This window comes from Onychostruthus taczanowskii, unplaced genomic scaffold (assembly GCF_017590055.1).
Source record: "Onychostruthus taczanowskii isolate IOZ18803 unplaced genomic scaffold, ASM1759005v1 scaffold80, whole genome shotgun sequence".
In the NCBI taxonomy this organism is placed as follows: domain Eukaryota; kingdom Metazoa; phylum Chordata; class Aves; order Passeriformes; family Passeridae; genus Onychostruthus; species Onychostruthus taczanowskii.
Window position 1 is genome coordinate 4213841 of NW_024505893.1, and position 17320 is coordinate 4231160.

The 17320-nt window shown below is 46.8% G+C and overlaps 1 protein-coding gene and 1 long non-coding RNA gene across 2 annotated transcripts; both read right to left on the reverse strand.

Moving 5' to 3' along the window:
• Positions 1 to 3140: 3140 nt before the first annotated feature.
• On the reverse strand, positions 3141 to 6779 carry LOC121346372. Its single transcript, XR_005954071.1, has 3 exons — positions 6731 to 6779; positions 3865 to 4314; positions 3141 to 3413 (listed from the first exon to the last, which is right to left on the reverse strand). It is a non-coding gene; the product is annotated as an uncharacterized LOC121346372 (long non-coding RNA).
• A 1918-nt stretch (positions 6780 to 8697) lies between these two features.
• Positions 8698 to 16123, reverse strand: TOGARAM2 (TOG array regulator of axonemal microtubules 2; the record flags this gene model as incomplete). The annotated part of the gene is made up of 7 exons (XM_041424115.1): positions 8698 to 8820; positions 9970 to 10174; positions 11539 to 11642; positions 12610 to 12727; positions 13891 to 14043; positions 15052 to 15287; positions 16018 to 16123. Coding segments are annotated over 7 exons (1045 nt in total), but the record flags the coding sequence as incomplete, so codon positions are not given.
• Between the last annotated feature and the right edge of the window lie 1197 nt (positions 16124 to 17320).

Genomic DNA, 17320 nt, shown 5'->3' on the forward strand with positions numbered 1-17320 from the left:
CACACCTTTGCCTTGAGCATAGCCCGGCCCTGACCAAGCACCCTGAAAGGTTTCCCCTTTGGCCCATGTCTCGAAAGGTCAGGTGCGCTGTTTGACAACTCAGGTTGGTTTGGTGTCAAGGAATTTCCCTTCAGAAACACTGGGTTTGTCTTCCTCTGTGCCTTCCCCTCAGCAGCTTTGAGGATGCTCCTGAGTGAAGCCATCTGTCCCACACAGTTTGGGACAACTTAATATAGGACACTCTGCAATAAGTCATCTCTTCTAAAGTGTTCCAACAGTCCCTTTCCAGCAATAGGAAATGAATACTAATAGATGAAAGTGGAAAAAACTCCAAGAGTTTATTAACAAGCAGAAAGCCTGAAAAGCAAGAAAAATGGCAAGTGACTTCTAGATATCAAACTGTCAGACCTCACTGTCCCCGCTCAGGAACAAAGACCCAAAATGCCGGAGGACAATCCCCCCAGGACACGGGTTACAAGATGGCGCCGGGTTCTCCCTCAGGAAGAACAGGAGCTGTCACGGAGCAGTTCCAGCAGCAGATGAAAGTTTGGTGGCTCGTCTGGCATCGCCTTCTCCCAGTGGCAGAGTTCTGTGGAGTGGTCACGGCAGGTGAAGCAGCTGGGCTGGAGCCCCTCGGTGTCTTTTCTGGCCCCGCTCATACACTCGGGCTGGGAGCGAGGCCACTCCGCTTCTGCTGGCACGATGCCCTGGGCTTGGACAAATAGTTTTCTGCCAGGAGAGCCCTGCAGATATGTTCCACATATCTTTCATAAAGCCCATAAAAACAACTCCAAACACTCTGCCTACAGCAGCTTCCAGAAAGGGCTGCAGAAATCCAGGACAGCTTAAAGTGAGAGCCAGAAGGCTTTTGTCTTGTTCCTGCCTGCAGAAATCTTGATGATCTGATGCAATTTTATTCATGTGTGACATGGGATCTGAGTTTTGCTATTAAAATATTTCATGATGAGTAACAAGCCTTGAGAGCATGAAGTACAAGACTGATGTGCGAAACCATGAGCATATCCTCCAAAGTGGCCACTTTAATTGTCCATTTTACTATTCTTGTATTTATTCTACACTAAGAAGCAAAACCAAGCTTTGCTTGGAGGCAAAACAGGCATGGCATACACTACAGTCCCTCGCAGGGTCACCAGGGCTGGCAGTGACAAAGCAGGCAATCTGCTTCATCATGAACCACTACACAGCTGCATCACAATGTGGGTTTAAGTAGCATGGTATTATTAAGGCCTCCTTTTCTGCATGAGATACAAAAAGGAGGTCCCAAATGATTTTCATCCAAGCATGCAGTAAAGAACTGATCCTGCTCTCCTAACCAAGCTTTGGCTTTGGAATTACGCTCTTCCCATTCATCTTTTGACACAGACACTCCAGGTTTTCTCCCACACCCCTTCAAGGCTGGCAGTCGCTGTTTCCCACTTGCTGTTCTCCCTAGAGCCAGTACAGCAGCTGCTGAAACTAAAAGCCCTGAGATCTGCATGTCATGAAGGAGAATGAAATGCCAATTAAGTGTTCACATTGGTAATACCCAGGTCTGCACTTCCCAGTGCTCTGAAGCAGCAGCTGGAGGACCTTGCATCGTTCCTCTTTGCAGACGTTCATGTTTCTGGTGTGCAAGGGCAATGGCTTTGAGGTGGGACAAGAATGCCCCTGTTCAAACAGTGGCTGTGCAAGGAGATGTGAAGTTTCACTGCCTTTTCTAGGATATTTTAGAAAGATCTAAGAGAATACTGTGGCATGGAGCAGGTCCCTAATTGTGTCTCCAGAGAAATCCCCAAAGCAGACATGCACTCTGCTGCTGATGGCAGCCCCATAAGCTCATGCACTAGTTTTCCCTGCAACATGCCACCCCGCCTGGGCTTTACTAGGCCAGGACTAGACTCATAGCTAAGCAAACACATGCAGCCATGTGACATAGAGTCAGGAAAAGTTTTCCTTCAGAAAACCCAGTTAACATATTCACATGCAGTTTCTTCTATAATATCAGAAGCTGGCAACCATGAGGACTTTGCTGTCAAGAGGTTACAGTTGGCACTGGGCCCACAAGTGTTTTTTCCTAAGGCAAAGCAAATTGAAATATGAAGTTTAAAAGATTCAAATGACTGTGAAAGGAATATTTTCTGGAAAGGCAGCATTGTCAATATCACGCAGCCCACCAAGAGCTGGAACTGAATCCAGAATTGCTTGTTCCAGCTATGCAGGAATTCATTACCCTGGCAAGCACTGGTCCATGGGAACAAATGATCCCTCAGCTCTGGGCTGAATGGCACCAGGGCTGCGCTTTAGGTTTGAGGAACCCTTGTCACTTGTTATTGGCCTCACAGTCCACTCATCCTTCTGCAAGCGAGTTGCAAACAACAAAGTTGGACTGCTCTCTTTGGTAAATATACATAGAGATGACTTTTCCAAAGCAGTGTATCATTTCCCAGTGACGTACACGACCTCTTCTTACCTATGAATTGTGATTGAAGACAGCTGTGAGCCAGATCTGTGTGAGGTTGCAAAGGAGAAAAGCTTTGGCATTTGGGCACACTTCTCTTTGTTTCTCTGCTCAGGCCTTTGGTGAGCACAGAACTCATCTAGGCAGAAAACTTGTGACTAGACAGGATCTTTTGGGTCCATTGTCCCCCAAACATGTCAATGTGTGGCCCTGTTGTCATGGCAAGTAACGAAGAGCAGAACAAGTGACACAAAGACAACATGCCAAAAGAGCAAGAGGAGAGGCCTAGCAAGTAAAGGATGTGGTGAGACACTGGCACATCGAGTGAGCTGCACTCCCATAATTTCTACTGTAGCAGGTCCTGGTCTCACATTCTCCTTTTGGTTTATTTAAATTTACTTAATTAATTATTTTTTTAAATCATCAAATAAAATATATATAATTAAAATATGTACCAAAATTTAAAGATGGACTCAAAACATATTTATTCAAAACTATCAGAACATCGAGTGAGCTGCACTCCCATAATTTCTACCGTAGCAGGTCCTGGTCTCACATTCTCCTTTTGGTTTATTTAAATTTACTTAATTAGTTTTTTTTTTAAAAGCATCAAATAAAATGTATATAATTAAAATATGTCACCAAAATTTAAAGATGGACTCAAAACATATTTATTCAAAACTATCAGAACATATGTACATCTGAAACTATGAAGCCTAAAACCTACTCCAAAATCCTAATTCCTATTCCTGATAAACACTATTCTTGATAAATCCTATTTTTGATAATCCTAAATCCTAAATCCTATTCTTGAAACATTCTTCGGACAGTCGGCAGCTTCTTCCTGATCTTGGAGGAAAGACAGCTCTTCGGACTGGAGGCAAGGTCTTCCTTGATAAAAGCATGTCCCAAGCGTCCAGAGAAAACCTCTTGGAAAGACTGTAGCCAGTCGTATCTGCGGAGACACAAAGTTTAACAGAGCCCGGAATGCAAACCTAAATCATCTGAAGCTCCATATTTCATGGGACAGACTTCCTGGAAACTTCTAAACTGCTGCACAGGAAAACATGCTCCTGCCAGCAGCACCTTGAGGCAGGCCAGGGGAAAACCCTGCCCCACTTCCACAGAGCTGCCACAGGAACAGCCTGGCCTCTGGGCTGCCCTGGGACAGCAGGGAGCCCAGAGCCCTGTGCTCTCCAGCAATGGCTCAGCTGCACATGCACCCTCCTGCTGCTCTCCCTGACCCACAGCTGAGCAGCCCTACAGCTCCACGGGGCACTGCCAGCAGCACAGCTCATTGCAGGGGCACATGCAGGGCACAGCTGTTCCCTGGGAATGTCCACAGCCTCTCTGGGCTGCCACAAGACCCTTCCTCCCAACACAGAGCGACCCAGCTCCCACCTCACCTCTGTATGACGCTGGTCCATGCTTGGTCTTCAACTTGTCCTCAGTCCCGGTTTGCTTCAGGCCCCCCATGCCGTAACTAGGAAGGGCGGTGGAGAGAGTGGGGGCAGATGCACACCCTTCCTTAGCACTTTGTCATTTTTCTCACAGCTGAAAAGTCACGTCCGGTGGTGTTCAACTCAGAACTTTGTCCGCTTTCTGGAGAACGTCAAACCTTCACCAGCCCAAAAGGCTGTTGAGGTTTTCCTGCACGTGTGGAGGTGTGCTGTCTGCTAACTTAATCATCTCGCTGCCCATCACCTCACAGAGGGCACAGGCCAGCTTGGTGACCACAGCGCAGACGTTGGCGCTTCGCACAGGCAGCGCCTTGTTCTCCAGGCAGGACCAGAGCACGGGCAGGGCGTAGCGCTGGACCACTTCAGGGCTCCTCAAGTGAACCCATTGCACAAGCACTGCCGGGAGAGAGACACAGCTTCTTACCCACATGCCTCCATGCAAACAGAGATGTACCTCTGCTTTTGCTTCTTGGAAGCCTCTCTGGCTAAGATCCGTCAAACAGCACACACAGCCCCATGACCCCGAAATGGGCAAAGCAGCTGATCATCCTTGAAACACAACCACCAACCCATCTGGACTAATATTTCCAACCAGAGCCTTGAACCTGTGGCAGACTTTGTACCCTTATTAAATTATTGCACCATTTCTTTCTGCATGAACAATGAATGAAACATCAAATTGCCGTCTATTTCCATTAACAAGTTGTCTACACCCACGTGGAAGATTTGGAATGCACCCTAGAGAGGCAATTGAGAGATTTCTAATAAAAGGAATGATTCCATTTTTGTAACTTTGATGTCAAGGGCCAAATGTCTAATCTGTCTCTTCCCTTTGCTCCGTGGCATATAGCAAAGGGCAGTATTAGAACACACTTCCAAACTCCAGCCCACCAGAGATGGCTGCTGCTTGACAGCTGGATGAGAAACATCAGTGACTAGCTGGTGTCTTTGGCAGAATGCTTTTGTGGCTTCCAACAGAGAGCTGTTTCAAACCTCAGGGTATCTTAGAGAATTACTCAAACCTATTTCCCTGGCATTTGCCCTGGCACTTGAGCATCTCCACATATTAATGGCATTTGACCTCCCAATGTTAATAGCATTTTTTCTTACAATGTGCACTGAAATAGGTGCATAGAGAGAGAAAAAGGCTACACAGGGGACTGAAATTTAGCCAAAACACAAGGGTTTTCTCACATTGTCTCTGGAATCTGCTCTCTGCTCATTTTCTGAGCTGAACTATATCAAACACAGACAAAAAGTTACTACCAACAGGCTCCTTGTATGGCAGATTTGGCTGAGAGATCAAAACCTGAAATTCTCAGGAGACCAGCCTTATTTTCTGATCAGGCAAAAGGTAATGTAGTAGCCAGTTACCATTCTGTGCTGGACGAGACTTAATTTTCTCTATGCTGTTAATCCACCAGCAGTCATCAACACTGAAAGAGCTCCTGAAACTACCCCAAACCAATTCTGTTAAGCAGGAAAAGGGTTATGGTACCCATTTAAAAACTTATTGTAAACAAATGAACTTGATGAATCCTAATTCCCCAGAACTTAGGAAGAAGTTCCTAAAGAAGACACAGGAGAAAAATGGAAAAACAGGCAGCTAACGCCTATAATGTAGAGCCTCCCAGGTGGCTGCCCTGCAGAAGCTCTGATGGGCTGGTGTCCCTACATGCCAACAGCAAAGCTGTTCATTTGGCAAGTCAGACTGGGCCCAAGCAAACTCCAAAACCCCTTTGCCTCTGAACTGTAGCAAAGCTGTAGTCCAGGACTTTCTCTTCAGACCAGCAGTACAGAGCCATGGGTGCCTGGAACTGTTGGGAAATGCTGCTGCACATTCCAGCCTGTTGGGGATGGTGCATAAGGAGTGCACCTCCACAGCTTCTGGTGGGTGTCAGCTGGAGCATTCCACAGACAGCAACAGCTACCAAGGCACTCAGCGTTCTCTTGTGTCGGAGAGACAGAGACACAGGTGAGGAGATCCATGCCAGGGCTCAGCCTTACCCAAATGAGCAACAGATTTGTCCAGTGCCTTCACAGCTGCGGCATGAACCCCGGGATCCTTGGAGTTTAGGTTCTTTGTTATGCCTTCAACCAAACGGACCATCACCAGGTTCAGGGCATTTAAGGCATCAGTCTCTTCTGTTAACCCTCTTTTAAGCCAGGGAGGAGATTTGTCATTGGGAACCTGCCAGAGGTGGCTTTGGGCTTGGGCTGTCAGAGGATGACAAACTCATACCCTACCTAGGCTGCATCCATTTGGAAGTCTCCTTCTCCTTCACTGGAAAATTCAAAAAGACTTTCTATCATAGGAGATTTCCCTATTTCTGCCATTGAAAAACCAGGCAATACCCATGAATCTCCTTCGCATCGCAAAGCATTCACCTCAGGAACTACACCTAGGAAAGGTTTTCTCCTTCAAAAGCAGGAGGAAAAGATGGAACATTTCTCATTTCATGCTAAATGCCTCCCTTTTCTATTCTCAGTTTGACACTTGAGAGACTGCAGGGAGATACAAGGCATGTGCAGAATGGAGAGGAAATGTTTTCTTTCTTCAGCTGCATTTCCAGAACCCCAAGGTACCACTCCGGCTCCTGCCACTCAGCACTTCACACTGGAGGGATTTTCACTGTACCACTGGAGAACACTCCGACTGACTGGGCTCTGGGAGAGACCACTGAGCCCATCAAGGAATTGAAATTCATTTAAAGCAAGATTCAAAATAATGCAATTTAACCAAACTTTCCAATTGTCACCACTAAGTCAAGATCCCAATGGTCATTTTAGGACAGAGATACCCTGTACCCACCTGCATGTTCCAAGATATTCTCTTGGCTTCTGCTGCTGGGTCTTGGCCTGGAGAAAACGCAGGACAAAAGAACATGAGGAGCTAGAAAGAGAAGGGAGGGAATGGGCGTACCATGCAAGGAGGCAAACCTTCCTAACATGGCCACTCTCATGAAGGAGGAAATGCAACACATAAACCCAACAGGATGCAAAGATGGTTAATTGTCTTAAGATTTCAGTTGCTGGAGTCACACAGAGCTGGCCAAGCTCTGGCTGAAATAACAGCCAAGTCCAGCAGGGGACCCAGAAGAGATCAGTTCCTGTCAGGGAATAGGTCTCAGAGCTCTGCCAACAGCACATAAACTGAACATTTACCACACTGGACTTAGCTTGTTCTCCTTACCTCACTTGGTTTTCCCTCTGATGTGAGCTCCTGTTTCTTTCTTCTCTCCTCATCCCAGCCACTGCCAACTTTCCCAGTCTCCTGCTCTCCATGGTATATCTTGCTTGGCTTGGCAGAAGGAGAGCTCCTCAGGATGGGAAGCATTGGCTTGGAGGGAAGGAGCATTGAGGGACTTGCCAGGGAAAACCTCCTGGCAAGAGGGTAGGCAGTCAGGCCTGCAAAGTGGAGACACAAAATGTATCAGAGCCCCCAGTGCCAACCTAAAGCATCTGAAGCTCCATATTTCATAGGACAGATTCCTTGAAAACTTCTAAACTGCTGCACAGGGAAATATGCTCCTGCCAGCAGCCACAGAGGCAGGCCAGGGAAAAACCCTGACCCACTTCCAGAGGGCTCCCACAGGAACAGCCTGGCCTCTGGGCTGCCCTGGGACAGCAGGGAGCCCAGAGCCCTGTGCTCTCCAGCAATGGCTCAGCTGCACATGCACCCTCCTGCTGCTCTCCCTGACCCACAGCTGAGCAGCCCTACGGCTCCACGGGGCACTGCCAGCAGCACAGCTCCTTGCATGGGCACATGCGTGGCACAATGTGCACAGCCATTGTGCAATTCTCACCAGTGTTCCCAGCCAATGTGCACAGCCTCTCCGGGCTGCCACAAGACCCTTCCTCCCAACACAGAGCGACCCAGCTCCCACCTCACCTCTGTCTGATGCTGATCCATGCTTGGTGTTTGCCGTGTCCTCAGTCTGTGTTTGCTTCAGGCTGATCCATGCTTGGTCTTCACTTGTCTTCAGTCTGGGTTTTCTTCTGGCCCCCCATGTCATGACTACGAAGGGCAATGGTGATAACAGGGGCACGGTCAGATGCACACCCTTCCTTAGTATTTTGTCATTTTTCTCACAGCTGGAAAGTCACGTCCGGTGGTGTCCAACTCAGAACTTTGTCCGCTTTCTGGAGAACGTCAAACCTTCACCAGCCCAAAAGGCTGTTGAGGTTTTCCTGCACGTGTGGAGGTGTGCTGTCTGCTAACTTAATACACTTCTGCTAAGCAAGAAAAGGGGTAGGGTACCCATTTAAAAAATTGGACTTCACTTGAGTTTAAATGCAATTAAACACTTTGGCTGCTATTGAACTTGAGAAGAGCCCCCGTGAGAGCTCAGCACCTCCTGACATGGAGGAGCTACTCTACTGTCTGTTCACAAGCATTCCCTGTAAATACTCCCTCGGAGACCTCTTGGCTTAGAAGGGGAGGCCGTACCTGCGATACGCTCCGTGACAGCCAGCAGAGCTTCGCCACTCAGTTGGCTCCATTGGTGGCTGAGCTCTTTCATCAGTGATACTTCATCTACAAGTGAAACACACGTTTCTGCTCACTCTTCTGAGGGCATAGCAGAAAGGAGAGTGGAGAGCGAAAGGGCAGGGGCAACCCCATTTTATACAATAACGTCCATTTCTGCTGATTTTTGAATCCTTTTCTTCTTTCTTTCCAGCCTACTTGGCAGGGTTTAAAATTCCAAAAGAAAAGCTCTCCTTTCACATTTGCAATCCCAAAGTTTTCTGCTCCATCAGGAGCTATGTTAAAACATTTCACATCAGGGACCTCAAGAGTTCAGTCACATGGAAGCAGCGAAAAGGTTCTGCATCCCAGAGCAAAAAGGAAGAAGCCCATATATGTGTGTCAGATATTCTCGGGACAAAATAATCAAAAATCTGTGAAGAGAACAAACAACATGGAAGCTTGAATTAAATGACCTTGTTTTGAAGAGGGCATGTAGAAATCAGCACTCAGCAATTTAAAAGATGAAAGTGATCCTTTCTCTCAGGTCAGCCCTTGCTTGCACAATTTCACTGTTTTCCTCTGGGCCACTCACTGGAATGGTTGCACAACCTCATGCTGCTTGAAAGATTTTCATCTGTTTTTAAGAGTTTTGGTTGGGGACAGAAAAGTTCTTATGGTGTTCCTCTCCACCTATAAATCATTACATCAATTCAATGTATTGATTCAAAAGACTACCTTTGCTTTACAAGTATGGAAGCAGATATTTGCAATGCCCATTTTTCTACACAGTTGCCTCAAGTATTGAGGGCTGCTATGATTTTGCCAAAACTATGGCTGGAGGGGATCTAAGTTTTGTTATGTCTGTCTCAGAACCTGTGTCTGGAGAAGGGCAGGGCTCTGGTTAACTCTTCCAGGATCCAGACCATTTCTCTAACTAACAGGTGGACTTGTGAAATGTAATGTGCTGTACAGCTCTCATTCGAGCAGGTTCAGTCCCTTGACAGCCACCTTATCAGACACACTTTTCTGGATAAAGGGAAAAAGCAGCTCCTGGGAGGAGAAGGGATGGATCTCTCCCTATTTGAAGAATAAAAGAAAAAAAGGCCCCCCAAGAAGGTTGAGCACCATTTTTACCAAGAGGATGGAAATGAGTTTTACCTGTGCAAGACAAGATGGAGTTTACAGAAGTATCCTTTTAAAAATATTTTGTTTAAACCAACCCAGCCTGATAGTTCTCTTCCCCATGCAATCCCATTTTTTCTCTAGAGAATAATTGCCATGTTTTCAGTGGCTCAATTCCCTTCACTTAACCCAGCTGGGAGAAGGAAACAGCAGAGGTTACACCAGCAGAAAATTCTGCCATCTTCTGATGAACAGCAGCAATAGGCACCTGCCAGACAGATACAGCTGGATGAAATAACTTGTCCTGAAGCCTGGAGCTCAGTAAGTTTCTCTGGATAAGAGGGACCAGCCTGTCCCAAACAGCCAGGATGGAGTGCCAAGACACACTGAATTAACTTTACTTCTGCAGGCTTGGGAAAGGAGCTAAATGAAAGGAGCAATGAAAATATCCTACATACTTGGACAATGTTAGTGGAGATCAGCTGGGGTCTGCTTTTGGACAGGTCTAGGAGGAGCGCCACTCCTTCCATCCGTGTCTGGAACCCCTTGGCTTCCAGGAGATGGTAAAGCTTCTGGAGCAGCTCCCTTTCTTCCACTGCTGCAGGTAACGTGACCTGGGCTCTTGCACGGTGCAGGCGGTGTCCATCAGTGGCAGACTTTGCCCTGGAAAACAAAACCAAATTAGGACCTGTTGCTGATAATACCTTCAGTTAATTGTGAGCCAAACATCTTGAGGAGCTTTCCTAATGATGTGATTTCAAGCTAGAAAATCATGAGGCTCTGAAGAACAACGTGGACCTCGTGACAATCATTACGGGAGACAATCTGCAAGCAACATTCTCCCAGTGCTTACTCAGGAAAACCAAGGATGAGGTGCATCTGATCTATCTTCAGATGGCTTCCAAGACACACGGGTCACATTGCTTTGTGGGGAAGGAGACACTGCTTCCAAGTTTAAATGCCTCCTCATATGGGACCTGTGTGTCTCATAATAAGGAAACTCATCACTCTGGAGAAGTGTCTCTACAACCAGGCGTGACAATCTGCAAAAGTAGCTCAGATGCATCTGAACAGATGAACAGGGGCATATCTGAAGGATCCAGAAAATCAGTAACACAGAGATAAATAGAAGCCAGACACCTCAGAACTACGCTCGCATTTTGTTTGCTTTCCTAGAGACTAGATGCACAGCTTAACAAATCCACTGGGAATAATCCTCTTGGATCAACCTGTCTCTTCCATGAGCACGGCAAGGTGCTAGCTGTGCTACTGAGGCATGTGGTCACTTTCCTGCCACCGCTGAGCATGACAGAGCTAAATAAATCCCCTCTGTTATCAGAGGAGAACAGTACAAGTAGCTCTGCCACTGGCATGAAGAGAAAGCAAGGACCAAATTCCTGTCTTAAATGCTGATTGCAGCACAGGGGAAATAAACCAAACGCGCTGTCCATCAAGCAAACTGTATGAAGGACAGGAATCTCAAGACAAATGTCCACCTTGAGACACCTCCTGACCAAAATGACTTAGGAATTGCCTTGCTCCTTACTACTCAAACTTGGTACTGTGTGAGGGTAAGAAAATCAACAACCAGCCAGGCCAAACCTCATGGAAGGCAACTGCTTGATGGAGGAATGGCATCCTGCCTTTAGACTGGGACTTCTCATTAAAACACCCATCTAAAAAGGACTCCACTTGGATGACAAAAACCCTGGTTGAATTTACTTGTCTCAAGTCATGCAGCAGAGACTTGGCCCTCTCCTAGCCTCCACAACCCTGCCCTTGCCACTGCACTGGATCATCTGAACTGCAAGCAATGGGTGACTTTTTGTCGCCCAATTTTTGTGCAAAGCCCTCCAGAGAAGCTGTGTTCAACACAATGCAGAAATAGACATTTTTTATCCTAGAGCATTTGTAGGGAAAGGAAACAATCCTTGGCACTGGTCATCTCCACCAGAAAGATTTGCCTGAGGAAGAGGCATGTAAAGCTTGTCATGGGCTTTGTCACGTCTGGCAAAAGTGCTCAGTACCGTTTGCTAGAAGGCGATGTGGCCTGGGGCTTCTTCGCACCATCGCTCATCTTCTTCACCGGCTCCTTGACAGATGGGCGTTCACCCTTCTGGCTTTCCATCCCCTACAGAGACACAGAGAAACCCCATCAATCTTTAGAATATAAACTAGGAAATTCCCCGTTCTTTAAAACACCAGTTAGAACCAGGATCACTGCTACCAAGGCTTAGGGAAACATTTCCTAACTTACAGAAATAAACAGACCAGAGATTCAGTGATGCCAACTCTTTGTTTTTGGTAGCCCAAGGCAGGTTATGGGTGCTACCATACTGAGCTGCTGTCTAAAATCCCAAATTCATTAGTCTTGAGCATAAATGGGAATAATGCAAACTGGTAGGCAATGAGTGGTCTTAAAGGGAGCAGCAGAAAAAATTGGACTCTTTGCGGGTTGGCCCATTGTGTTGGAAGTTGATTTGGTTCAGCACTTACTCTCCCTGCTCCTGCACAAAGGCACACTCTCTTCTGTAATGTAGATAAAAAGAATAAAATCCCCCCAATCAAACAAATGATTTTCCACTGGATGCTGCTGAATTTACCAAGCTTCTTCCAGCTCCACAGGGCTTGACAGCAGGGCAGTATTCCCAAAAGACAGACAATAATTGTAGTAACTAGGATTGACTTGGACATCTTTTCTATATTTGGAAATTTTCTTGGTACTACTAAGAGACTTAGAGTCTCTTTTGCAAAGACTCTGTTATCTTCAGAAGCACTATTGTCACTTAATTGCTTTACTGAGGGCAGAGTAGGGAGAGTGCTGTGGGGGCTTACACGTGAATGTAAACCCATTTTCTCCTCTTTCCCTTTCCTCTTTGTGACCCATATTCAAAGTGTTCAGAACCTCACTTTCCCCCTAATAATATCAGTTCCTCTGTGGTCTTCAGAAGAACAGGCTGAGGATTAAGAGCTCCTTCCCAGGAGCAAAATGATTCAGCAGAAGAGGAATGAGATAAAGACACATTGGGTATGTTTGTTCTCCTATTAGCAGTGGCAATACTTGCACAAAGGAGACATTTCTCCTGCCAAGCACTTACTTTCTTCTTAATTCTTGTCAGGATATCTTCCAGGTCATGCGTGGAAAGAGATTGTTCCAAAAGCTTTTTAAATTTTTGATTACTCAGCAACATCTTCACCATCTCCTGACCATAATGCCTAAGGAAGGAAGGGAGGAAGGAAGGAAATGAAAGAAAAGTGAAAAAAGGAAGTGTTAACAGAAGAGGCTGATGCCTTAAACTCATCAGGTGCAATCCTTGCATGAGAAGGCATTGCCTACACTCAGCAAAGAGGGAGATTTACCTCCCTTGACACTGCACAGTGCTGTCAGCTGAACACAAGAGGCAAGAGGAGAATGTGGGGCAACAGAAAAATACCATTTCTCTCTGAAACTGGGGGTGTGCTTCTGGGGGATCAAAGCATGCCAGGCAACAAGGGAAACACATCTGCTTTGTTGCCAGAGCCTATTAGCAGTGTCCTGCTGCCCTTGCACATCAATTTTCCTTTCTTTAACTGGCAGGGAAGCCAGGACAAAAACACCTCCTCCTTGCTCTTGATTATTCTATATCTGTATGCACTATCTGTATGGGCAGCTAGTTGCTCTGGTGTTCTTGGCAGCTGTTAATGGGAATTTCATCATCAAAGTAAGGGGATTTTGGTGGCTGGGGGTGATTTTGCCGCTAGGAAACCACAATTCTCTTCAAGAAGAAATTTGGAGGTCACAGAGCCACAGATAATAGCATTCTAGAAATCTGCAGAAGAGGTTTAGAAAGACTGAAGACCTTGGCTAAAGACCTCTGAAATATTTCTAGAAAAGTCGGAAGTTAATGAGAAACAGATGTTTGGGATCCTTCAGTGATGAACATTAGCCAATACTTTGGCTTTCTCTTGTGCACCCAAGGCCAAACAAAACTGTTGGACTGGCTAATTGGAGCTCTTTTGATCTCAGTAAAGAATCTTTCAAGTCACAGGAAATTGGCAATGCTCCTTGCTGCCAACCTCAGGTTACCCAGTACAGTCATTTCCCCAGGCAACCCAGAGCAGTGGTCACAGCACCAAGCCTGACAGAGCTCCAGAAGCGTTTGGACAATGCTCTCAGGCACATGGAGTGAGTCTTGGGCTGGTCTGCACATGGCCAGGAGCTGGACTGGATGACCCACATGGGTCCCCCTCCAACTCTGCTTATTCCATGGTTCTATGCCCCTTAGCCACACTGTGAGGTCACTTATGATTTCCTTGAGTTTCCACTCTTTTCTGGTTTTAACTTAAAGCTAAACACAAAACAGTTTTCCTGTTTTAGGAGGTGGAATGAAGATCATTACCTCGTGTCCTTGTGACAGTCCTGAGCAAATGTCCCTGCCACCTGTGCCAGCCTCTCAGCCCTGGGTGTGGCTGCGAGCTTCGTGACTCCCATTTTCTCTATCAAGGACAGGAGGAGTTCGGCCGCACACTTCCGCGCCGGGATGTAGCGGCTCCTGGGAAGGAGAGAGCAAACCCTGAGGCACAGGGAGAAGGAGCAGCAGCAGCACAGGCCTTGGCCACAGCCTGCTCCCTGTCCTTGCTGGGGGAACAAGCCTGGCTTCTCCCTGCAGCTGCAGACACCTGCAGAAGGTTCTGTCCTCAGATAAACACAAAGTTAGCATTGTACAGAAGGGCTGTCTGCATGGAAGAGGGAAGAATTCAGTCTCCCTGCACTACCTGATACTCAATTTCTTTCCCAAAATTTACTTGGAGAAAGATTAAAATAATAGATTACATAGGAATTATTTACAAATTAAGGACAATTCATGCTGACCCATCAGAGGGCACCCACTACAGAGAGCTGCAGCAGGATGAGGCTCTTTCCACCCATTCATCCCGAAGTCTGCCCACCCCTAGGAAAACACAAATGCAGGGCAAACACGCTGTGGGCCGTGAAGTTGCAGAATATCCTGCAATGCAGCATGTTTCTTTTGTAAAGCTTGGCAAGGGATACATGTGAGTGTTTTACCCTATTCCAAAGCTGAGGAAAGCCTGGCAGTCAGTTTAGCCAGCGTGTCCTGTTCTAGAGACTGTCTCTTGGGAAGCCAAGGCCCAGCACCAACACTTAAGGCAGCATTTGCTTCAGCTGTCCCATGGCACTGGGCCTGTCAGGGTGCCTGGAAAGTGCTTCATCATCTCAGGGCTAACATGAAACATCAGTTTGAATAGAAAGTAGAGCTCTAAGGCCAGGACACTCATACAAGGCTCCTTTTGGCAGGAGCTGCACCTGCTGTGCAGGCCACACCCAGCACATTCTCCCTGATGTGCTCCACACCCCAGCAAGTACTCTCCTTATTTCTCAGAAAGGAGAAATGAGGTTAATCAGAGTATCAAGTCACTGAGTCCACAGAAGATGCAGGATACAGGACCCTTCCCTTCCACCATTCCCATTCTCTCTCTCATCTCTTCCCTCACCCACACACTGGAAGGTCAAGAATATCACAGAAAGAAGAAGGACCTACTTGACTCCCTTGTCCATGAGAGCAGTCATTGCTCGTGCAGGAGTCACGTTCTCTACCATCATCCCCAGGCTCTGACAGGCTGCCTTCTGAATAAACTCTGGGGAGTTCCACAACATGTGGAGAAGGACTGCAGCAATCTCATCCACCTCGGAGTCCATGTCCTTCCCCAAGATCACAAAGAGCTCTCCCAGAGTGACGATTGCAGAGCAGGACACCTTGGACCGGAGGTTGGTCACCTGGGGAAGTCATGAGGGGAAACATAAGAATCACCTTGAAAAGAAAACCAATTTCCTTAGACAAAACTCCCAGGAAATCACAACACGTCCCACTGTGTATAAAAGCACAGTAGGAGCAGAAGAGCCCAAGCACAGAAAGGCACTTACTCTGGCACCAATTTCTGGCCACATACCTGCTTACTGCAGGCATAAAAAAATAGGTTTCACTAAAGTGTTCCACTTAACCCTTCTATAAGGGCTAAGGGCTGCTTTGATTTTAGACCCTTTGATTTGAAAAACAAAGAAGCAAATTAAAGCAAGGGCTGCTTTCAAACCATAAAGACACAAGCCCTAAAGATAAAACAGTCAGATGCTCCTGTTCAAAAAAGCAACACCTGTAGTTGAAGCACTCAGGCAGGAAACAGAAAACACAGACTCACATCTACAGACTCATTTGCAATTACAGCTTGGGCAGAGATTGGGACTCTAGCTTATCATGTCATTAGTGTCTCATTTCTGCCTTGCATTACAATGGTACCTCACTCACAGACAAGTGCCAGATATCCGACCTGCCAGTAAATACAGCTACATGTACACACAGATCCTACAGATAGCTGGCAGACATTAGAAATAGAAGGTCTAAAACCAGAAATGAAGGCAGTCCCTGAGCACACATGGAGATGAACAAGCACATATTCTACTCTACAAGCCACGTATCAAGTATGGGAACCATGCAGAGCAATGTTCTCACCTCGCTGGTAACTGCCAAGCAAATCTCACGAAGTCGACAGAGCAGGACTTCTGAATGGGACTCAGCCAGCAGTGTGATGTTCAAGAGTCCCTTCTTCTTCAGTTCCCTGCAAGGCAAGTAGCAAAAAGATTGATTTTTCTCTCTACCCAAGCACTAGGCAGCACCCTCTGAAGTCACCAGGCTGGCAGCTCAGTCAAGCCACGGGAGGTGCTTTTCAAGGAGTATTTAATGAAATCGTGGAACACATTGCCACAAGATGCTGTGGCTGTCACAAGCATACACAAATCCAAGAGGCAAACAGAAGGCTTTCAGAGTCTTCATTTGTGATCTTCCTGAAAATCTCTGCCATTAAGTCCCTCTATCACTGCTTCCTAGAAGCTGTGAGGCCAGGCCATGCTGCTGTTTCTTGTCACCTCCCTGTACCTGTCCCTGAGACACAGTCCCATTGGGCTGTTACTGGGACATTTTCCTTCTTTGTCAGCCCCAGCAGGCAGTTCAGCACTGACAGTCTGCACTGGCACTTGGGAGCTGAGTTTTCACTCTACAATCGAGGCCTGTGTGTCACCCACTCCACTCCACACATTCGCCCAAAAAAAGCAGCAGGATGACCCAGAAGATTAAGATTCCACCCGTGGGCAAGAACTGTTGAAACTCTGGCTTATCCCAGAACACTCCTAACTAAAACAACCCCCACAACAGCAATGTGATTTAAAAGGTGCAAACAACTCCATCTCTCAGCACTTGCTTTGTGCAGACCCTCAGCCACAGGAAGGTATGTGAGCCATCAGGGCTGCAGCCAGGGCTGGCAACTGATCCCACGGGCACCCTGAGTGTCATCTGGACCCCTCACACCTGCAGAAGCTCTCTGCACCTCACAGGGCACCAAACAGAAATGGGGAAGAGAAAGCAAAAGAGAAAGGGCAAAGCAAAGGAGACTGCACAAGGAGATGTGGCCATTTTTTCATGCCTATCCCTGTGAGAATGAAGCATCCACCAGTGAGTGGATGCTAACCCAGACATCAAAAAGACAACCAATATCACCTAACATTTGTAGGGTTATCACCTCTGGGCCTTCTTCTGTCTGTGTAGAGTTTTGGGACACACTGTGAGTATTGACAAAACATCTCAAGCCCGTATGAATCCATGAGAAGGAAAAGTTGAATTCCAAAAGTGCAAGATTCCTAGAGAATATTATTTCTTTTTCCTTCTCTTCTGCCATGGGCCATTCAGGAATAATGGCAGGCTGAGGGACTTGAAGGCATAACTCAGTCCATTTCTCAAAAAGAGGAACTCCCTGGAGCTG